At 48.1% G+C, this 24,445-nt stretch overlaps 1 protein-coding gene across 11 annotated transcripts in view; it reads left to right on the forward strand.

Annotated features, from left to right (window-relative positions):
• atp11a (ATPase phospholipid transporting 11A) overlaps positions 1-24,445 on the forward strand; it is a 242,039-nt gene that overhangs the window by 211,245 nt on the left and 6,349 nt on the right. For 2 of the 11 annotated variants that reach the window (XR_005463256.1, XM_038818832.1), the window contains exon 30: positions 14,926-15,053. The exons of 7 other annotated variants lie outside the window; for them this stretch is intronic. Coding sequence is in view for 2 of the 4 variants with exons in the window: in XM_038818832.1 (XP_038674760.1) it covers positions 14,926-15,021 (96 nt within the window). In the remaining 2 variants the exon portion in view is untranslated. Of the gene's footprint in view, positions 1-14,925; positions 15,054-24,445 lie in introns of those variants that run through there. 2 more of the 11 variants (XM_038818833.1, XM_038818835.1) reach the window with 2 other exon arrangements.

Genomic DNA, 24,445 nt, shown 5'->3' on the forward strand with positions numbered 1-24,445 from the left:
TGCGGCCCCAGTAACTCAGAGAACTTCTCATAAAATCCACTGGGAACCCATCAGGTCCCCGGGCTTTACCTGATTGCATCGCCCCCAGTCCATCTATCACCTTCCCAAGCCCAATCAGGGCCACCCAGGGCCTCCACCAGCTCCTCATTTACCTTCGGGAACTCTAGCCTCCCCAGGAATTGAGTCATGCCCTCCTCCCCATCCGGGGGTTCTGACTCGTATAGCTGGCTATAAGATTCCCGGAACACTTCATTCATCGCCCCCAGGTCCGTGATCGTCTTCACCCTCAAATCCTTTATTTTCCCCATTTCACTTGCCGCCTCCTGTTTCCTCAGCTGATGTGCCAGCATCCTGCTACCTTTCTCCCCATGGTCATATATAGATAGATTACATAGAATTTACAGTGCAGAAGGAGGCCATTCGGCCCATCGAGTCTGCACCGACTCCTGGAAAGAGCACCCTACCCAAGGTTAACACCTCCACCCTATCCCCATAACCCAGTAACCTCACCCAACACTAAGGGCAATTTTGGACACTAACGGCAATTTATCATGGCTAATCCACCTAACCTGCACATCTTTGGATATATTGCCCCTTTTACCTTCCTCAGCTGACCCTCCGCCTTTCCTGTGGAAAGGAGCCCAAACTCCATTTGAAGTCTCTGACGCGCCTTCAGGAGCTCCTCATTTGGAGACTCCGAATATCTCCTGTCCACCTGGAAGATTTCTCCTATCATCCCTGTGGGCTCGAATCGAAATGCATTCCCCTCTAATGACTGCTTTCAGTGCCTCCCAGACCACCTCAGCTGCAGTCTCTCCCGTGTCATTGATCTTTATGTACTCCCGAATGGCCTCCCTCACTCGCTCACAGATCTCCTTATCCGCTAACAGTCCTGTATCTAGTCTCCACTGTGGGTGCTGGGACATTCCCGTGACTGCCCGTAGGTCTATCCAGTGCAGTGCTTGATCTGAAACCACAATTGCTGAGTGCTCAGTGTCCTCAACCCCTGCTAACAGTGTTTTATCCAGCACGAAGAAATCCTTACCAACTTTTACAGATGCACCATAGAAAGCATCCTATCGGACTGCATCACAGCCTGGTATGGCAACTGCTCGGCCCAGGACCGCAAGAAACTTCAGAGAGTCGTGAATACCGCCCAGTCCATCACACGAACCTGCCTCCCATCCATTGACTCCATCTACACCTCCCGCTGCCTGGGAAAAGCGGGCAGCATAATCAAAGATCCCTCCCACCCGGCTTGCTCACTCTTCCAACTTCTTCCATCAGGCAGGAGATACAGAAGTCTGAGAACACGCACGAACAGACTCAAAAACAGCTTCTTCCCCACTGTCACCATACTCCTAAATTACCCTTTTATGGACTGACCTCATTAACACTACACCCTGTTTGCTTCACCCGATGCCGGTATTATGTAGTTACATTGTATATCTTGTGTTTCCCTATTATGTATTTTCTTTTATTCCCTTTTCTTCCCATGTACTTAATGATCTGTTGAGCTGCTCGCAGAAAAATACTTTTCACTGTACCTTGGTACACGTGACAATAAACAAATCCAATCCAATCCTGGAGTATGCCTTATGTACATGGGAGTAGAATGAATATTCCTGCTCATTGGTCTCTGAAATCTCCACGGATCCACCCCTCCCATGTGCTCTATGAACCCCGCAGTTCCTTTGCCATTGCTGATAGCTTCCCTGACTTGCCACTTGACCGGTCCAGCCTCGGGTCCAGGACCGTATCACCCCTCCATGATCAGCCGGTGTGAGTCAAGGTCTGGGATTTTCCCCAGCACCTTCCTGATAAACGTGACACCATCCCAGTTTGGGGCATACATATTCACCAGCACCATTGCCATTCCCTCTAGCTTCCCACTAACCGTAATAAATCTGCCTCCCGGGTCTACCTCTATCCTCCCCACCTCGAATTTCAGCCTTTTATTAATCAGGATAGCCACCCTCCTTGTTTTAAAGTCCAGTCCTGAATGAAACACTTGCCCGACCCATCCCTTCTTTCATCTAATTTGGTCTCCCAGCTGCGTGTGTGTCCTGTGACATAGCCACGTCCGCTTTTAACTGTCTCAGGTGTGCGAACACATGAGCTCTCTTAACCGGCCCGTTCAGTCCACGGACGTTCCACGTAACCAGTCTGATCGATGGGCTTTTGCCCCCCTCCCCTGTCGGTCAACCATGACCTTTCCTCGGCCAGCTCCTCACTCGTGTTACACACCTCGCTTGATCCGCCCCTCAGCGGCGACCGGCATCTGTTCTCCATCTCCAGTCTCCTAACTGTCCCTTACCCGTCAGCAGTCCCCCCCCCCCCCCCCCCCCCCCCCGCTTTGTCTTTCCTCAGCCCCCCCCCGCACTTTGCTCCCGTGGACCACCTATCCAGCTAGCTCGGCATCTCCCACCCTTTGGCGTCAAAAAGCCTGCCGACTGCCAGATTCTATCATGCCTAGCAATAACACAAGCACTCAACAACAGTAACAACAATCCCAAAAAGCAAACATACCGTCCCCCAACGTGCAGGCAAAGAGGCAAACCCCTCCCCCTTTAACCGATTCTCATCAGTCCTATCACCTTCAAACAGAATCCAACACAAAGGAAGAAGCTTCAAGCAGCTTAAATGAAATTATGCATGCAAGAATCAACCATCCTTCTTGTGGAAACCAGAACAGCCCATTGCATCTTAAAAGTTCTTCCCTCTGTGATAACATACATAAAGCAGTAAATCAAAATCAAATTACACAAGAAGAGAGGAAAGAGAAAAAAAATATTAAAACACCAAAAACCCTTTCTTCCCGAACATCGCAATTAACTCTCAGAATTAAAAGACCGAAATTTTAAACAAGACGTAGCAAAACATTGAACCATTTTTCTCACCTCCCCGCCACTCCATCCCATCTCTGAAACTCAGCCCACCACAGTTAGAATTTAAGAGTCCTTAATTTAAGAGTCCTTAAGACAGATTATTGTCTTTCATGAAAGTAACCACCTCTCCTGGAGAATTGAAGTACAGCTCCCGGTTCTCGTAGGTCACCCAAAGACTAGCTGGGTATAACAGTCCAAATTTAATGTCTTTCTCAAACAGGGCCGCCTTAACTTTGTTGAAACTTGCTCTCCTCATTGCGAGTTCCGGTCCCCAGTCTTGGTACACACGGATCTCTGATTCTTCCCACATATACCGTATCGTCTGCCTGGCCCACTTCATGATGCGCTCTTTGTTGAGGAATTGATGTAGCCTAACCACCGTGGCCCTTGGGGGCTCAAGACCCTGGGGCTTACATACGAGCACCCTATGCGCCCGGTCCACCTCCAGCAGCTTGTCAAACACATCGGCCCCGACCATCTCCTGCAACATCTTCCCCACATACGCTCCCGCGTCTCATTCTTCCTTCCCCTCTGGCAGCCCGACGATTCGGATATTTTGCCTGCGAAACCGGCTTTCCAAGTCCTCCACTTTATCAAGCAGTCGTTTCTGTCTGTCCTGTAGTATGTTCATTTCCAAAGCCACTGCAGTGGACTCCTCCTCTCGTTCAGTCGCCAGCTCCTGCAGCTTTAGAATCCCCTGTCCCTGGGTCGTCATTTTCTCCTCCACCTGGTCATCCACCTCCTTAATCAAGGCTATCATCTGGGTTACATCTTCTGTACATTCCTTGTAATGCAGGGCAAACGTCTCATCCAGGTACTCAACCCATTGCTCCATTGACCAGTGGACACACTTTGTCTCGTTACCATTGAGCTCGATGACCTCTGATCCTTGCTTTCACTCATCTTTTGGTTTCTCCTTTTTCGACTCTTATTTGGACACAATTCCATAAATTGAGGGTCACCTTCTTTTCCTCTCCCTTCAAACAACTTATGTTGAGAAATTTTCTGAAAAATCCAGTTTAAACACCATTTAAAAAAAAAACACAAAGACGAGAGCTGCTGAATGTGCGACCGTTTACTCCATGGCCGCCACCAGAAGTCGTCTTTGAATATTTTTAAGGCAGAGCTAGATAGATTCTTGATTAACATGGGGCTGAAAGGTTATTGGAAGTTGGCAGTAATGTGGGTGAGGTTACAATTGGATCAGCCATGAACTTATTGAATGGCGGAATAGGCTCAAGGGACTGAGGGCCTCACCGCTTTTCCTCATTCGTATGTTTGTATGTTTTGTGGCACTGGATCAAATGCCTTTTGGAAGTCCATGTACACCATATCAGCGATATTGCCCTCATCAACCTTCTTTGCTTCCTCTTCAAGAAACTGCAGCAAGTTAATTAAACATGATTTTCCCTTCAATCCATACTGGTTCTCTTCATGACCTTTTTTGAACAGGAGTATAGCATCTCCAATCCTCTGACACCACCCCCAAGTATGTGCCCAAAATCTTATTTAATACTCTAGGTGTGGTCGCACCAGTGCCCTATACAAGTGTTTTGCAAACTTTTCTACCCAGGAGAGAATGTGTGTAAGCAGAGGGCTTGCAGGGTGGGGGTCTGAGCGAGCTTCTCTACAGAAATGGGGACTGAGTCTCTTGGTGGGTGATCCTGATTGAAAGTTGATTGAAAGAGTTCAGTGAAGACTCGGATTGATTGGTGAAGACCCGATGCCTTGTTACTGGGCATCAAGTTTGTCCGTCTCAAGTCTCTGGAGTGGACTTTTGAACCCATGACCTTGAGCGTGCAAGAAAGTGAACTACAGTTGATGGAGCATAGATGTTAATGCTCCTCATCAGTGCACACTCACTCAGGACGTCTTTTACGATAGTTCACCAGTTATATGCTTAGTTATTATTTTGACATGTGAATGAATGTCATAATACTGGTGTTAGCTGGTATCCTGGGGTTCTACACAGATAACATGAACCGTATATTAAAAGGATACCCTTAATCTCTTCCCAGCACTTAATTTTCTGCGTGAACCAGTTTGACACCATTCAACACCTCAAGACCAATGCATCATTGGGACTGACAGCAAATGAGCATTAATTTGCAAAATGTCAAGCTGGTAGTCACAAACCAGGTGGAGACACAGAATGAAACCATTCCCTCATGATTTTGATCATGAAATTGAACAAGGAGCCCCCATGCAGAACTATGCCAGTGCAGTCGGACCATTGGGTTTTGTCCCAAAATTAAAATGTGCAGTCTTGAGGTTGTTCCATGGAGAAGGAAATGAAATTTCTTACTCTAGTAAGCAATACATCTGTGAATTGCTTTCTTTATCAATACAAATATGACTGGAGAAGTTTCCAATGTCCTCGGTAGCAGCCTGGAATAACCTTGATGCATAGGATATAGATGCTTCAGGAGAGATAGAGGGGGATGTAAAGGGGTGGAGAGTAGCATTACTGGTGAAGGAGAATATTATAGCCGTACTGCTGGAGGACACCTTGGAAGGCTCATACAAGTGTAGAGCTCAGAAAGGGGGCAATCACAATGTTGGGCATTTATTACAGGCCCCCCAACTGCCAGTGTCAGATAGAGGAGCGGGTAGGTGCAAAAGTAACAGGGTTGTTGTGGTTGGGGATTTTAATTTCCATATTGACTGGGGCTCACTTAGTGCTAAGGGTTTAGATGGGGCCGAGTTTGTAAGGTATATCCAGGAAGTATTCTTGATGCAATATCTTGAGGGCAGCACGGTAGCATAGTGGTTAGCACAATTGCTTCACAGCACCAAGGTCCCAGGTTCAATTCCCGGCTTGGGTCACTGTCTGTGCGGAGTCTGCATGTTCTCCCCATGTGTGCGTGCGTTTCCTCTGGGTGCTCCGTTTCCTCCCACAGTCCAAAGACGTGCCGGTTAGGTTAATTGGCCATGATAAATTGCCCATAGCTCCCAAAAAAGGTTAGATGGGGCTACGGGATAGGGGTCAGGTGTACGGATGGGGTGGAGATGTGGGCATAGGTAGAGTGCTCTTTCTAAGGGCCTGTGCAGACTCAATGGGCCAAATGGCCGCCTTCTGCACTGTAAATTCTATGATTCTATGAATATGTAGATAGTCCAACTCGGGAAGGGGCAGTACTGTATCTGGTATTGGGGAATAAGCCTGGACAGGTGGTTGAGGTTTCAGTAGGGGAACATTTTGGGAGTAGTGACCACAATTCCGTAAGTTTCAGGGTACTTTTGGATAGGGATGAGGGTAGGTGCTAAACTGGGGAAAGGCAAATTATGATAACATTAGACAGGAATTGAAGAATTTGGATTGGGTGCAGCTGTTGGATAGTAAATCAACATCGGACATGTGGGAGTCTTTCAAGCAATAGTTGATTAGGATTCAGGAAAGTCATGTCCCTGAGAGAATGAAGGATAAGTATGGGAAGTTTAGGGAGCCTTGGATAATGAGAGAGATTGTGAAGGAGACTTTTGGACGCTCTAGAAGGGTGGGGACAGTCAAAACCCTTGAGTACACAGAAAGTAGGAAGGTACTGAAGCGGAAAATTAGGAGGGCTTGGAGGGGTCATGAAAAATCCTTGGCAAATAGGATTGAGGTGAATCCCAAAGATTTTTATTCGTATGTAAAAAGCAAGAGGGTGGCCAGGGAAAGGATTGGACCACTTAAGGACAGAGGGGGGAATCTATGTTGAGCCAGAGGAAATGGGTGAGGTAATAAATGAGTACTTTGCATTAGTGTTCACCAAAGGAACGACTTTGTGGAAGATGATTCTTGGGTGGGGTGTGTGGACAGTCTGGATCGTGTTAACATCGAAAAGGAGGCAATATTGGGTATTTTAAAAGATATTGAGGTAGATAAGTCTCCTGGGCCAGATGGGATTTACCCCAGAATACTGAGGGAAGCAAGGAAGGAAATTGCTGGGTCCTTGACTGACATCTTTGTAGCCTCATTGGCTACAGGTGAGGTCCCAGTGGACTAGAGAATAGCTAATGTGGTGCCACTGTTTAAGAAAGGTTGCAGGGATAATCCAGGAAACTATAGGCCGGTGAGCCTCATGTCGGTAGTAGGTAAGTTATTGGAGTGAATTCTCAGGGACAGGATTTATACCCCTTTGGAAACAAGTGGACTCATAAGCGATAGACAGCATGGTTTTGTGATGGGGGGGTCGTGCCTCCTAACTTGATCAAGCTTTTTGAGGAGGTGACAAAGATGATTGATGAGGGGAGGGCAGTGGATGTTGTTTTCATGGACTTCAGTAAAGCCGTTGACAAGGTGCCTCATGGCAGACTGGTACAAAAGGTGAAGTCACACAGGACCAAAGGTGAGGTGGTAATATGGATACAGAACTGGTTCGGTCACAGAAGGCAAAGGGTAGCAATAGGAGGGTGTTTTTCTGAATGGAAGGTTGTGACTAGTGGTGTTCCACAGGGATCTGTGCTTATTTGTAGTGTACATAAATCATTTGAAGCAAAATGTAGCCTCTGATTAGTAAGTTCGTGGATGACACCAAGGTTGGTGGAGTGGCAGATAAAATACTACAAGACATAGATAGGTTGGAGACTTGGGCAGAGAAATGGCAAATGGAGTTTAATCAGGACAACTGTGAGGTAATGCATTTTGGTAGGTCTAACATAAAGGGGAAATATACTGTAAATGGCAAAACTCTTAGAGATATAGAAAGTCCGAGAGATCTGGGCGTGCATGTCCACAGATCTTTGAAGGTGGAAACACAAGTGGACAAGGTAGTCAAGAAAACATACGGAATGCTTGCCTGCATTGGACGGGGCATCGAGTAGAAAAACTGGCAATTCATGCTATAGTTGCATAGAACCTTGGTACGGCTGCACTTGGAATATTGCGCACAACTCTGGTCAGCACACTACCAGAAGGATGTGGAGGCTTTGGGGAGGGTGCAGAGGAGGTTTACCAGGATGTTGCCTGGTCTGGAGGGTGATAGCTATGTTGAGAGGCTGAATGACTCGGACTATTTTCATTAGAAAGATGGAGGTTGAGGGATGACCTGATAGAGGTCTACAAGATTATGAGGGGCATGGATAAAGTGGATGGGCAGGCACTCTATCCCAGGGTGGAGGGGTCAGTCACCAGGGGGCATAGGTTTAAGGTCCGTTGGGCAAAGTTTAGCGGGGATGTGCGGGGCAGGTGTTTCACACAGAGGGTGGCGAGTGCCTGGAATGAGTTGCCAGGAGAGGTTGTGGAAGCAGATACATTAACGTCGTTCAAAAGGCAGCTTGACAAACACATGGATAGGATTGGTAAAGGAGGATACAGCACAAGGAAATGCTGAGGGTTTTTGGCAAAGGTTGGTATCGTGAGCGGTACAGGCTTGGAGGGCCGAAGGGCCTGTTCCTGTGCTGTATTCTTTATTCTTTGGTCAGAAAAGCTAAGGGCAATTACAGGTTGAGCATCCTTTAACCAAAATTCCAAAAACTGAAAAATTCTTAAATTGACACTTTTTTCCACGCGCGGCTCACATGCGCAATCCCCAACACACACCGTACATATGCAGTTCCTAATGTTCCGCACTTGCACAGTTCCCAACATGATTTCTCCCTGTATAACAAACATGATAGCACAGTGGTTAGCACTGTTGTTTCACAGCTCCAGGGTTTAAGGTTCGATTCCTGGACACTGTGCGGGGTCTGCACGTTCTTCCCGTGCCTGCATCGGTTTCCTCCGGGTGCTCCGGTTTCCTGCCACAATCCAAAGATGTGCAGGTTGGACAGATTGGCCATGATAAATTGCCCTTTGTGTCCAAAAAGGTTAGGTGGGGTTACTGGGTTACGGGGAAAGGGTGGAGATGTGTGCTTAAGTGGGGTGTTCTTTCCAAGTGACGGTGCAGACTTGATGGGCTGAATGGCCTCCTTCTGCACTGTAAATTCTATGATGGCCTCTAGAACCACTGGATGTGTGGCAACTGGAGCAGAAGTGGATGATCCATTGACACAAATTAGTGGTGTTTCCATGATAAACTGCAGCCTCTGTCGGCATTGGTTCCAGAACTGGAGGAATGTGTCCTTCCTGGTATGACACACTGGTGGGCAGCACTGTCTAATACATCTGGCATAGATTCATTGCTCTTGTAATAAATAGAAGCACAGGAGAAGATTCTGTGTAAAGTAACATACGCAGTTACAAAACAGAACTTTTATATATAAACTTGGGTCTTTTTAAAATTCATTTATGGAATGTGGACGTCGCTGATTAGACCAGCAGTTATTGCCCACCCCTCGTTGCCCTTCAGAAGATGGTGGTGAGTTGCCTTGAACCGCTTAAACTGCAGTCCTTGAGGTGTAGGTACGCCCATTTGCTGTTAGGGAGGGAGTTTCAGGATGTTGCCCCAGCGACAGTGAAGGAACGGCGATTTATTTCCAAGTCGGGGTGGTGAGTGGCTTGTAAGGGAACAAGTTATCTATGGTTCAATGGGTATCATTCTCAATCGTGAGTCACAATTAGGCAGGTTTCAGTGCCTTACTAAAGTGCGGAACTGTCACAGATGCCAGGCTCAATTGAACTGCCTCATCGCGCCCAACTCAGTGACACGATGAGGCCGTTAAAAGATTTACGATGCTCGGGACGCCTTGCGAGATCTAACCAGATCCCGCCCTCACTTTTTGGGATCCAGATTTGCATATTTAAGTGAGCAGTTGGCTTCACTTAAATATGTTTACGGCAGAGTCTCCAAAGGCTTGGGATCGAATGTCAAGGCCTGGGGAATCTCGCCATGGCGCCGTTTAGCACTGGTTTTCACAAACATGGACCAGGCATAACAGCACTTGGGAGGGTCCCCCAGGTGGTTGGGCTGTGGGCAGGGTGGTACCCAGACACCTTGACAGCGCCACCTGGGCACTGCTACCAATACCTGGGTGACACTGCCAGAGTGGCAGTGCCCAGGAGTCAGGTTGCCCGTGCTAGGGATCAGACCCCTGGGTGCCCTGCCCTTATGAGGAGGGGTGAGGGGGTGCTCAAGGGCCACATAATCGGTGAGTGGGGGGGGGGGGGGGGGGGGGTAGAAACAAGAGATTGAGGTGGCATTTAAACCAGGGCCCTGATCTCTTCCTGCACTGACCAGCTGAGCTTGAGGTCGGTAATGAATGTAAATGCAGCCTCTGCAGAGCGTTCCTCGCACAGGCCCGAAAACAAAACGTTTAATAGCGGGTTCATTCTCGGCATTGTAGGCTCCGAGAAACATCCCCATAACAGGACTCTGTTTTTGCCCCGCTAAATCGCGCCTGCCATCTTTTGGGTAAGATGTTTTTTTAAAAAATCATTTTTATTCAAGATTTCATAAATTTTTACCAACAAGAACATAAAGAAATAAGAACAGTAACCCCCCCTATACACAAATAATAAATTAACAGAAATAATTAACATGAAAGCAAATATACACGCCCAATAAAGAAAAACAAACAAACCCTCTCCCGCCCGCCCGCCCGCCCCCCCCCGGGTTGCAGCTGTTGCTGACCATCACCTAGCGCACTGCCAGGAAGTCTAGAAACTGTTGCCACCGCCGGAGGAACCCCTGCACCGACCCCCTTAAGGCAAATTTGACCCCCTCCAGTTTGATAAACTCAGCCATATCGTTGACCCAGGATTCTACGCCTGGGGGCCTCGCATCCCTCCACTGTAGAAGAATCCTGCGCCGGGCTACCAGGGACGCAAAGGCCAGAATACCAGCCTCTTTCGCCTTCTGCACTCACGGCTCCACTGCTACCCCAAACATTGCGAGCCCCCAGCCCGGCTCAACCCTGGAACCAACCACCATTGACAGCGTCTCCGCGATGCCCCTCCAAAAACTCTCCAGCGCAGGGCACGCCCAGAACATGTGGGTATAGTTTGCTGGGCTCCCTGAACACCTGACACACCTGTCCTCTCCCAAAGAACCCGCTCAGCCTTGCCCCAGTCATGTGCGCCCTATGCCGCACCTTAAATTGAATTAAGCTGAGCATTGCGCAAGAGGAGGAGGAATTCACCCTCCCCAGGGCATCCGCCCATGTCCCCTCGTCGATCTCCTCTCCTTGCTCCTCCCACTTACCTTCCAGCTCTTCCACCGAGGCCTCCTCCCCCTCCTGCATCACTTGATAGGTTGCCGCGATCCTCCCCTCACCGACCCACTGAAGTTAAAACTCACCACTATTCTTAGAATTCCCCCTATACCAAAAACGGTCGATATTCTAAATGGTGAACAGGGATTCTCACTCCCTGACTCCAATGCAGGCTTCTGTGGGTGCTATTCAGGTCAAACTATCTTTTCAAGTTATCCCCCGGTATAACCCATACCTTCGCCGAAGAATTTTACCTACTTACCCCTTAATAGCATTTATGTCCTGGGTCCTGCGTTATTAAGGAAGTGAAGTAAGCTAATAACCACTTTTTCAGGTTAAGTTATTTTTATTATTATATTTTTTCTTTTAAAAGCTGCAAACACTTTCTTTACAGAAAGGAAAAAAGATCTTGCTTCTGGCTGCTGCTGGTTAGTTGTAGAGACCTTCAGGCCCACGACACTCAATCTTCTTTAAATTCTGGTCTTCTTGGGATGTATTCGCTGGTTAGCTCTGTTGCTGTGTCTTGTTGATCCATGTACTGAGCTATAAGAGCTAACTCTGCTAACTATCTCTAAGCTGACTCTGACTCCTGTTTAAATTCTAGTCTTCCTTAGATGTATAACTGTTTAAACTCGGCTGCTTGCCTTGTCTTTCCCATGACCGAGCTCTCTCTCTCTGAGTTCTCCTCCCCTTCTCTCCTGTTGCTGTTGCTGTTGTGCTTCTGCTCCTTGGGTTTATATTCTCTTTCTGAGAGTTATTAAGTTTTTACGACTTTATTGTAAATGGGCTTGCTTCACTTTGATAGTTTAAAAGTATCTTTGATGTAAACATTTTACTACAACTAATTATTCATTTTGGGCATATCGTCTCCTCTCAGATTTGATTAAAAAATGCTTTGGTTTCAATAGTTAACTTTTATTTCTGTGATTTCGAATTGTTTAATTTTCCAATTGTCCCCAGCTCATAACTTTGCCTTTGATTTTGACTTAAATGATGTTTCTCGTAGACAGGTCATCTCCAATTTCTTTTAATTGACTTGATGTCCGTAGAATTTTACACTTTAAAATTAACACCAAATTCGACTGGGCATCTTCCATCCTTTCCAGCTGTTTACTAAGAGAGTTTATTTCAATTAAGGTGTGAAACTTTGCTTTTAGCTGTATGCTAAAATTTAACTTGGTTATGACTTGAAAGACTTGCCTGTTTTAAACATTCGTCACTTAATGCAATTGAAACTCTCATCCATGCTTTTTCAGATGCTTCCTGAGATAGTTACATTCCATGAAGGTGTGAGCCATTGTTTTAGCTTACCACATGAAACCTGTGTGTTTGCTAAGCCTGTTTGTGAGCAAGAATCTGCATTTTACAACCCTGCTCTTTGCAGCTGCTATTAACCTTTTGTGGGATCTTTCCCTGTACCCTCTCAAACCAGATATTGCCAGACTTCCATGTTTCAAATGACACATTTTTCTGTATTTTCAAGAACACACGTCCCTGAGAGCACCCTGTCCTGAACCCCTCGACGGCAACAGTGGAAACTCCGCCACCTGCCGCCTGACAAATGCCCTTACCTGCATATATCTGAAGGTGTTCCCCGGGGGGAGGCCAAACCTCCCCTCCAACTCCCCCAGGGTTGCAAACTTCCCATCTACAAATAGGTCCCCCAACCGCCTAATACCTGCCCTGTGCCAGCTCAGAAACCCTCCGTCCATTCTCCCTGGGACAAACCGGTGGTTCCCCCGTATCGGAGACCACACTGAAGCCCCTATGCCGCCTCCATTGCCCTCAAATTTTGAGGGTAGCCGCCACCACCGGGCTGGTAGTATGCCTCGTTGGGGGAAGCGTAGCGGCGCCGTCACCAGCGCCTCCAGACTCGTGGCCAAACAGGACGCCACCTCCAATCTCTTCTATGCCGCCCCCTCCCCCTCCATTACCCACCTACGTATCATCGCCACATTGGCGGCCCAGTAGTACCCACAGAGGTTGGGCAGCGCCAACCCCCTCCCCCCATCTCTGCCCCGCTCCAGGAACACCCTTCTCACTCTCGGGGTCTTCTGCGCCCACACAAACCCCATAACGCTCCTATTGACCGCCTGAAAAAGCCTTAGGAATCAGGATAGGGAGGCACCGGAACAAGAACAAAAACCTCGGGAGCACCGTCATTTTCACTGACTGGACCCTACCCACTAGGGAGGGCAGCGCATCCCACCTCTTAAACTCCTCCTCCATCTGCTCTACCTGCTTCGTGAAGTTAAGCCTGTGTAAGGCCCCCCAGCTCCTAGCTACCTGTACCCCCAGGTACCGAAAACTCCTCTCCGCCCTCTTCAGCGAGAGCTGCCCAATCCCCCTCTCCTGGTCCCCTGGGTGTACTACGAACAGCTCACTCTTCCCCACATTGAGCTTATACCCGGAGAAATCCCCGAATTTCCTAAGGATCCTCATCACCTCCGGCATTCCTCCTACCGGGTCCGCCACGTACAACAGTAGGTCATCCGCGTATAATGACAACCGATGCTCATCACCCCCACTCCCCCGGCACTATCCCCCTCCAGTTCCTTGACTCCCTCAGCGCCATGGCCAGGGGTTCAATCGCCAGCGCAAAAAGCAAGGGAGACAGGGGGCACCCCTGCCTCGTCCCACGGTACAGTCGGAAATTCTCAGACCTCCTTCCATTTGTAGCCACACTCGCCACCGGGGCCTCGTATAGCAGCCTCATGGATGAGATGTTGAACCATGGCATCGTCTGACCTTCCGCGGGTGGGTGTAAAAGATCCTTCAATTGCAGGGGAGGTCTGGCGTGTATTAGCCAATACTTATCCCTTGGCCAACATCACTAAAACAGATTGTTTGGTAATTGTGACATTGTTGTTTTATGCAGTAGCTTCTTGGTTTTCCTATTTTGCAACAATTACCACACTTCTGTGACTGCAGTACGGGCGTATGTAATGTGAAGTTTGGGTAAATAAGGAGCATATATGGAATTGGGGTATAGATGAGACTGTACAGATCCACTCGGTTGTGATAAAATTGAACAGGTAACTTATGTAAAATTGTTGTCCAAATTGTACAGCATTATTAGAGCTTTCCCGGAAAAACAGTGTCCGGAGATGAGAAAAAAGAACAAAGAAAATTACAGCATAGGAACAGGTCCTTTGGCCCTCCCAGCCTGCGCCGATCCATATCCTTTATCTAAACCTATGACTCTGAAATGAAATGAAATGAAAATCACTTATTGTCACGAGTAGGCTTCAATGAAGTTACTGTGAAAAGCCCCTAGTCGCCACATTCTGGCGCCTGTTCGGGGAGGCTGGTACAGGAATTGAACCGTGCTGCTGGCCTGCCTTGGTCTGCTTTCAAAGCTAGCTCTTTAGCCCTGTGCTAAACCAGCCGTAAACATATTTAAGTAAAGCCAACTGCTCACTTAAATATGCAAATCTGGATCCCGAAAAGTGAGGGCGGGATCCACGTTGTGACGCCTTGAGATCTGGTTAGATCTCGCGAGGCGTCCCGAGCATCGTAAATCTTTTAATGGCCTCATCATGTCACTGAGTTGGGCGCGATGAGGCAGTTCAATTGAGCCTGGCATCTGTGACAGTTCAGCACTTTAGTAAGGCACTGAAACCTGCCGAATAGTGACTCACGTTTGAGAATGCTACCCATTCAACCATAGAGGTCGGATTCATCACTAATGTGCTGAGATGAACCACGTTTCCAGTGGTGGGTTGAGGTACCTGGAATTTCAATGTTTTTAATTCATTTAATTGATTTGTTTACAATCCAGATCCAAGTTTAAGTGCTTTAAATTGGTTAAGAAATTTAATGCTTGTTCAATTTGAACATTTAGCTCAAGAGAAACTAGTATTTAACAATGATTTGTGAAGAGAAACCCATTGTGGAGAATGTTTTCTCCTGTTTATTATAAACATCTTCTTGCTTTAAAAGGAGTTTCTCCTCATCATTGCAGGAGATGCTCAAAGATAAAGCTGGCAATGTAATAACAGACTCTGAAAACAACGTGCAGCCACTTCTTTGGAGAGTGCAATCAACCGCTGAGACGTAATTAAAGTGTTCGGTAATAGCCACACATTTTTGGTAATTCACGGTTTTCCACCTGCCTTCTTATCTCCACATATTTTCTTGTTTATTCTCTGGAACCCAACCATATATTGAGTCAGTCAAAAGACCAATGCACCAAAACCTCAGACTTTTGTGAAATTACAACACATCTTTAACAGAACTGCATCAGAAGCACCAGAAATTAATCCTGAAGACAGGCTGCAGCCTGTCATTAGATTTACCATGGGCTCCTACTTCAGCACCATCTACATGTGCCCCTCAATATATAATTGGTGCAGGAGGGCTGGTCCAGGGACTGCAGACAGCCATTTCTTACATCTGAAGCACTCAGCAATTGGTGATACACTTTGGGACCAGACCACCAGCATCTGGACCCTATCTGAGGATCTCAGGTCATCTCCAGGACTCAACATTGAAGTGTTTCTGACACCATATAAAGGAGCTGATGGGAAATATATTCTTTTGTTTTGGAGGCAGGGAACCTCCCCAGCAGACTAACTTCAGCTGGTATGACAGGCTTTCCTGGGCAGGCAGGTACAGTGAACTTCTGGTGACTTGGGCAGCCACTATTGCCGTAGGGAACTTTGCCTAACCCTACAACTGCAGATAGGATAAAGAACAGAGGTATGATCTATCATGTACTACAGAATGTGCACCACCTTGCCTCACTGACCTTCAGACCTCATTAATATTCGAGTATTTTTCAATGGATATGAGCAAGTACGATTGGCCTAAGTAGCAGGCAGACCAGTTGGTTTGAAGATTGTGGATTGGAAATTTCATCTCATCTCCTGCTCCATTGCATTCTTTCAAAGGCTGTGGGTGTCACTGGCATGATCAGCATTTATTGCCCAACCCTAATTGCCCTCGGGGTGAACTGCCTTCTTGAATCGCTGCAGTTCATGTGGTGTTGGTAGACCCACATTGCTGGTTGCCAGAAGTTCAGTGAGAATCTGGTTTACCTTGCAATCGGGATGACTGCTGAATTTCCAGGAAAGTCATAATAGCATAGGGACATAGGACCAGGCATAGGCCAATTGGCCCTGTGAGCCTGCTTGACAATTCAATAAGATCATGGCTTATATGGTTGTGGTCTCAATTCCACTGGCCTGTCTGCCCCCACAACCCTTGATTCCCTTGTCTATCTAACTCAGCCTTGAATAAATCCAGTGACGTAGCCTCCAGTGCCCTCTGGTGAAGGGAATTCCACAGACTAATGATCCTCCAAGAGAAAGAAAATTCTCCTAATCTCCATCTTAAAAGGGAGACCTCTTATTCTTAAACTGTGTCCCCTAGTTCTAGTTTCTCCTATAAGGGGAAATAGCCTGTTGGTATCCACCCTGTTGATCCCCCTCAGGACCTTGTGGGTTTCAATAAGATCAGCACCATTCGTTCTTCTAAACTTCAATGGGTGTAGCCCAACCTGATTTTCCTTGTAATATAACCCTTTCATCTCAAGAATGCGTCGTGAGCCTTCTCTTAATTTCTACTAATGCAATTATATCCTTTTTCAAATAAGGAGACCAAAGCTACACAGTACGATGCCCTGTACAGCTGCAGTAAAACTTCTCCACCTTTCTATTCCATTCTCTTTGCAAGAAGCATCAACATTCTATTTGCCTTCTGAATCACTTGCTGTAGCTGCGTACTAACCTTTTGAGATTCATATACCAAGACACCCAGATCGCTCTGTCTCCATTTAGATAGCATATTGCTGTCCTAGTTTCCTGCCAACGTGGACAAGTTCATATTTTACCCCATCTGCCAAATTTCTGCCCATTCACTTTATCGATATCTGGTTTGTAGACTCCTCTTGACAAGTTATTTTCCTACCTATCTTGGTGTCATCAGCAAATTTAGCTCCCATACATTTGTCTCTTAATCCAAGTCATTGATATAGATTGTAAATAGGTGAAGTCCCAGCTTTGATTCCTGTGGAACTCCATTAGTTACAGATTGCCAGCTCAAAACGTATTCCCTATTCTCTGCCTCCTGATAGATAACCATGCTTTATTCATACCATAAACTCACCCTCTACACCACTTGCTATTATTGATAGTAACCTTATTGAATGCCTCTCAGAAATCCATGTACATCACATCCACAGGTTAGAATATTTTAAAAAGCAGAAAGTACTGGAAAAACCCTGCATGTCTGTCAGCACCCGTGGAGAGGGAGTTTCAAGTACAATTTGAGTCTTCGTTGGAACTCATATACAGGTTCCCCTTTATCGGTCTTGCTTGTTTCTTCCTTGAAGAACTCTAATAAACTAGTTAAAAATGGTTTTCCTTTCTCAAAACTGCATTGACCTTACCTTATGATTTTCTAAGTAAATTGCTATCCTTAATAATAGAGTGTAGCAATTTCCCTATGACCGATGTTACAGAGAAACATACATAGAAAATAAAAGCAGGAGGTGGCCATTCATCTCTAGCTTGCTCCACCATTCGGTCCCTTTAGCCCCAAGGGCTATATCTAATTCCTTATTAAAATTACACAACGTTATGGCCTCAACTACTTTCTGTGGTAGTGAATTTCACAGATTCCCCGCTCTCTGGGGGAAGGCATTTCTCCTCACCTCAGTCCTAAAAGCTTTCCCCCTTATCCTCAAACTATGACCCCCTAGTTCTAGACTACCCCACCATCGGGAACATTCTTTCTGAATCTACCCTGTCTAATCCTGTTATAATTTTAGCATTTTCTGAGATCGCCTCTCACTCTTCTAAACTCCACTCAATATAATATCGATTTGGTGTCTCATCATATGACAGTCCCGCCATCCCAGGAATCAGCCTGGTAAATCTTCGCTGCACTCCCTCCATAGCAAGAACATCCTTCCTCAGATAAGGATATAAATGGGCAGCACGGTGGCACAGTGGTTAGCATTGCTGCCTACGGCGCTGAGGACCCGGGTTCGAATCCTGGCCCTGGGTCACTGTCTGTGAGGAGTTTGCACATTCTCCCCGTGTCTGCGTGCGTTTCACCCCCACAACCCAAAGATGTGCAGGTTAGGTGGATTGGCAACTCTAAATTGCCCCTTAATTGGAAAAAATAATTGGGTACTCTAAATTTAAAAAAAAAGATAAGGATATAAAACTGCACACAATACTCCAGGTGTGGCCTCACCAATGCCCCAGACAATTGGAGCAAAACATCTCTATTCCTATACTCAAATCCTCTCGCTATGAGGGCCAACATATCATTTGCCTTTTTACTGCCTGCTGTACCTGCGCGCTTACTTTCAGTGACTGAGGCATGAGGACACCAAGGTTTCGCTGAGTATCCACCTCTCTCAATTTACACCCTTTCAAATAATAATCTGCCTTCCTATTTTTGCTACTGAAGTGGATAACCTCACATTTATCCACATTATACTGCATCTGCCATGCACCTGCCCACTCACTCAGCCTGTCCAAATCCCACTGAAGCATCTCTGCATCCTCCTCACAGCTCACCCTCCCACCCAACTTTGCATCATCTGCAAATTTGGAGATAAGGGGCTTCATCCTCCGATCCTGCGGCCTTGTCAGCATGATCCGTCTGGTCTTACGACCAGAAGGTCGGCGCCACCCCCATATCGATGCTCCACCCGATGGGAGACTAGCAGCCGCGCAGCATAAAGTCCCCTGGCTTTACCTGCAGATACAGCCAGAGAATGGCCGGTTCCATGGCCGCGCACGGCAGCGGCCTGTGGTGGCCGTGCCGTGCAACATGGCGCAGACCCGGCCTGCCAAAAACTTCCCCCTTGTAACCAGCTTTGCCAACACCCACTGGTTCCCTAGAACCAGCCAAAGTCCCCCTGCCAGTGGAACGACTCCCCCCCCCCCCCCCCCCCCCCCCCGGACTGGCGGCATTGGACTCCGTACGCAGCCGCCACGCAAGATCCTTGAACGGTGTGAGCACGGGACTCGGCCCATCGGAGGAGGGCTTCAGGTAACGTCCTGAGGCCGTCTCGGCGACGTGCGGCGTACTCCACGAGTACGCCATTTTTGAGGGGGCGGAGCGTCGATTCCGTCCGGGATTCTCCGGCTGATCGCAGAACGCGATTTCGCCGTTGGCAATCTGAGAATCCAGCCCAATACATTTAGTTCCCTTGTCCAAGTCATTAATATATAATGCAGTTGGGGTCTGAGCACAGATCCCTGTGGTACCCCACTAATTACTGCCTGCTAATCGGAAAAATATCCATTTATTCCAAAGTTTTGCTTCATGTCTGCCAACCAACTTTCCCTTGATCTCAAGACACTACCCGCAATCCCATACACTTGAACTTTACATAGTAATCTGCTTTGTGAGACCTTGTCAAAAGCCTTCTGAAAGTCTAAATAAACCACATCCACCGGTTCTCCCTGATCAAATCTAGTAGTTACATCTTCAAATAGTTCCAGTAGATTTGTCAAGTATGATTACCTTTTTGCAAATCCATGCTGATTTTGTCTAATTATATCACTGTTTTCCAAATGCTATGCTATGAAATCCTTGATAATGGACTCTAGCAATGTCTCTACTCCTGACCTAGGCTCACTGGTCTATAGTTTCCTGTTTACTCTCTACCTCCCTTTTTGAATAGCGGGGTTACATTCACTACTGTCCAATCTGGAACCAATGCAGAGTCCAAAGAATTTTGGAAAATTACCATCAATGGATCTACTATTTCTAGGGCCAATCCCGTAAATACTCTGGGATGAAGATTATCCGGCCCTGGAGATTAACCTGCCTTCAATCCCATTAATTTCCCCCAAACTATTTCTTTACTAACACTAATTTCCTTCAGCTCCTCAATGAACTTCCGCTACATTATTCATGTCTTCCTTTGTGAAGACAGAAGCAAAGTACGAATTTAGTTCCTCAGCTATTTCTTTGTTCCCTGTTATGAATTCCCCCATTTCTGACTGTAAGGGACCTACGTTAGTTTTTATCAATCTTTTTCCCTTTGCATACTAATAGAAACTTTTACAGTCCGTTTTTATGTTCCCCGCTAACTTGCTTTCATATTGTATTTTCCTGTTCTTAATCAATCTCTTGGTCTGCCTTTGCTGAATTTTAAACTATTCCCGATCCTCAGGTCTATTTCTTTTTCTTTTTAATTTGTATGCCTCTTCTTTGAATCTAATACTATCACTAATCTCCCCATGGTTTGGCCACAGTTCCATTTCTACTGTTCTGCCAAATGGGAATGAACAGCGTTTGGAGTTCACCTATTTGTTCCTTGAATACCCGCCATTGCCTGTCCGCTATCCTTCCTTTCAGTAATGTTTCCCAGTCCGTCATAGCCAGCTCATGTCTCATACCATCATCGTTACCTTTATTGAAGTTTAGGACCCTGGTCTCAGAGTCAACTACCTCACTATCTGCCTTGATAAAGAATTCTCTCATATTATGATCACTCATCCCCAAGGGTTCTCTCACAACTAGATTGCCAACTAATCCTTTCTCATTGCACAACGCCCAGTCCAAGATGGTCTGTTCTCTTGTTGGTTCCTCAACATACTGGTCCAGAAAATCATCTCGTATACACTCCAGGAATTCCTCCTCTATATTGTGACTAATTTGACTCACCCAATCTACATGCAGATTAATGTCACCCATAATCACAAATGTTACTTTATCATATGCAGCTCTGATTTCCTGTTTAATGCCATTCCCAATATTACCACTGCAGTTTGGTGGTCTGTATCGCCTCTACAAATGTTTTTTGCCCCTTGGTGTTTCTCAACTTGACCCCTACAGATTCCACATCATCTGTACTAATATCTTTCCTCAATATTGCATCAATATCTTCTTTAATTAACAATGCAACTCCACCACCTTTTTCTTTCTGTCTTTCATTCCTAAAAACTGAATTGCCTCAATGTTTAGTTCTTATCCTTGGTCACTTTGGAGCCATGTCTCCCTAATCCCAACTATATCACACCCTTTACATCTGTGCAACTAATTCATCCATTTTGTTTCAAATGCTCCATGTGTTCAGGTACAAAACCTTAAGGCTAGTTCTTTTAACGTTCCTTGTCCCTTCCGACTATTTTTTACAATGTCATTATCTGATACAGGATCTTGGTTTCTCTGCCTATCACTTTTCTTATTCTTCTTGCTGTCTTTTTCTCTTGTACTTGATTCCCCTGCTCTGAATCCTTACATAGGTTCCATCCCCCTGCCATATTTGGTTAAACCCGCCCCAACTGCTCCAGCAAGTAGCCCCCCCTTCTTCTTCTCTCCTCTCTCACCCCCCCCCCCCCCCTTCCAGGACATTAGTCCCAGTCCTGCCCAGGTGTAACCCGTCAAGTTTATACAGATCCCGTCTCCTCTAGAACCACCCCAATTCCCCAGGAATCTGAAACCCTCTCCCTTACACCTGTACAACCACGTAGTCATTCAATATCCTCTCTGATTTTTACTCTGACTAGCACCTGGCAATGGTAGTAATCCTGAGATCATTACCTTTGAAGTCCAACTTCTCAACTTTCTTCTTAACTCCTTATATTCTGCTTTCGGGGCCTCTTCCCTTTTCGTTACCTGCATTGTTGGTACCAACGTGTACCACGACCACTGGCTGTTCACCCTCCCTCTTCAGAATGTCCCAGAACCGTTCTGAGACATCCTTGACCCTAGCAACAGGGAGGCAACATACCATTCTGGGGTCTCCGTTGCGGCCACAGAAATGCCTATCTATCACCTCTTTTATTTCTCCCTCTGCAGCAGAACCAACCGTGGTGCAACAAATTTGGCTGTTGCTGCTTTCTCCTGAGAGGTCATTCCCCTCAACAGTATCCAAAGTGGTATATCCGTTTTGCAGCGAATGGTCACAGGAGATTCCTGCACTGCCTGCTTAGCTATTTTGCTCTTCCTGGTGGTCATCCATTCCTTTCCTGCCTGTGGAGCCTGAGCCTGCGATGTGGCCATCGCTCTATACGTGCTATCCATGACAATCACCACCTCGTGGATGCTCCACAGTATTCCCGGCCGCTTTTCCATCTCTGAAACCAGGGCATCCAGGAGCTGTAGCTGGAGATACTTCCTGCACAGATGATGGTCCCGGACACTGGAAATGTTCCCGACTTCCCACATAGAACCAGTGGAGCAAACAAAGGCTTTGAGCTGTAAGCTAACCAGCCTACACTTTCCTGTTTCCTAAATCCCTCCTTTCTTGAATAAAGGTGTTACAAAGAACAAAGAATAATACAGCACAGGAACAGGCCATTCGGCCCTCCAAGCCTGCGCCGACCATGGTACCTGCCTAAACGAAAACTGTATGCGCTTATCAAATCCTTATCCTTCCATTCCCACCTATTCATATATTTGTCCAGATGCCCCTTAAATGCCGTAATCGTTTCTGCTCCCACCACCTCCCTCGGCAATGCGTTCCATATATTTATCACCTTCTGTTTAAAACAACTTGCCTCGCATATCTGATCTAAACTTTTCCCTACGCACTTTAAACCTATGTCCCTTAAGTACTTGACTCTCCTACCCTGGGAAAGAGCATCTGACTATCCACTCTGTCCATGTCACTCATAATCTTGTCGACCTCTATCAGGTCGCTCCTCAACCTCTGTCGTTCCAGTGAGAACAGACCGAGTTTATCCAATCTCTCCTCATAGCTAATGTCCTCCATACCAGGCAACATCCTAGTAAACCGCTTCTGCACCCTCTCCAAAGCATCCACATCCTTCTGGTTGTGTGGTGACCAGAATTGTACACAATATTCCAAAATGAGGCCTAACTAAGGTCCTGTACAGCTGCAACATGACTTGCCAATTTTTATATTCAATGCCCTGACCAATGAAGGCCAGCATGCCGGATGCCTTCTTGACCACCTTATCCACATGCGGTGCCACTTTCAGTGTCCCGGGTAGGGCTGTCCCGGGTGGGGCTGTCCCGGGTGGGGGTTTCCCGGGTAGTGGTTTCCCGGGTAGGGTTGTCCCGGGTAGGGCTGTCCCGGGTTGGGGTGTCCCGGGTAGGGCTGTCCCGGGTAGGGCTGTCCCGGGTAGGGGTTTCCCGGGTAGGGCTGTCCCGGGTTGTGGTGTCCCGGGTAGGGCTGTCCCGGGTAGGGCTGTCCCGGGTAGGGCTGTCCCGGGTAGGGCTCTCCCGGGTAGGGCTGTCCCGGGTAGGGGTTTCCCGGGTAGGGCTGTCCCGGGTAGTGGTTTCCCGGGTAGGGCTGTCCCCGGGTAGGGCTGTCCCCGGGTAGGGCTGTCCCCGGGTAGGGCTGTCCCGGGTAGGGCTGTCCCGGGTTGTGGTGTCCCGGGTTGTGGTGTCCCGGGTAGGGCTGTCCCGGGTAGGGCTGTCCCGGGTAGGGCTGTCCCGGGTAGGGGTTTCCCGGGTAGGGCTGTCCCGGGTAGGGGTTTCCCGGGTAGGGCTGTCCCGGGTAGTGGTTTCCCGGGTAGGGCTGTCCCGGGTAGGGCTGTCCCGGGTAGGGCTGTCCCGGGTAGGGGTTTCCCGGGTAGGGCTGTCCCGGGTAGTGGTTTCCCGGGTAGGGCTGTCCCCGGGTAGGGCTGTCCCCGGTAGGGCTGTCCCGGGTAGTGGTTTCCCGGGTAGTGGTTTCCCGGGTAGGGCTGTCCCGGGTAGGGCTGTCCCGGGTAGGGCTGTCCCGGGTAGGGGTTTCCCGGGTAGGGCTGTCCCGGGTAGGGCTGTCCCGGGTAGGGCTGTCCCGGGTAGGGCTGTCCCGGGTAGTGGTTTCCCGGGTAGGGCTGTCCCCGGGTAGGGCTGTCCCGGGTAGGGCTGTCCCGGGTAGTGGTTTCCCGGGTAGGGCTGTCCCGGGTAGTGGTTTCCCGGGTAGGGCTCTCCCGGGTAGGGCTGTCCCGGGTAGGGCTCTCCCGGGTAGGGCTGTCCCGGGTAGGGCTGTCCCGGGTAGGGCTGTCCCGGGTAGGGCTGTCCCGGGTAGGGCTGTCCCGGGTAGGGCTGTCCCGGGTAGGGCTGTCCCCGGGTAGGGCTGTCCCGGGTAGGGCTGTCCGGTGTTGTGGTGTCCTGGCTCGGCTGCGATTCGGGCCTGTGGCTGCCCCCCTCGTCGCTGGGTGTCACACGCCTGCGTCGCCGCACTCGCACGAGACGGGGGCGTCGTCTCCATGCTGCTCCATCTAGTGGCCGCCCTGGGGCGTCGTGTGGGCATCGCATGCCGGAGGGGCCGGGCCTGTCCCAGTCTCTTGGCCGCCATGGGGCGTCCTGCGGGTGTTCGGCATCCGCAGGGATGGGTGCCTTGACGTTTGGCCCTGCAATACACAATACAGCAGCATGGTTAGACACGCAGGCGATGATCGGGGGATAAAGGGCAACAGTGTTAGGCAGGGATATACATGCAGGCCAGCGGTTGTGCGTATATTGGCATAAGTACGCAGCACATTAGGGTTAGGGTTGGTTGCACCTCGGGGTGTGCCGCATATTGGGGGGGGAGGGGGGATACTCACCCTGGCTGC

Source organism: Scyliorhinus canicula, chromosome 14 (assembly GCF_902713615.1).
Source record: "Scyliorhinus canicula chromosome 14, sScyCan1.1, whole genome shotgun sequence".
Classification (NCBI taxonomy): domain Eukaryota; kingdom Metazoa; phylum Chordata; class Chondrichthyes; order Carcharhiniformes; family Scyliorhinidae; genus Scyliorhinus; species Scyliorhinus canicula.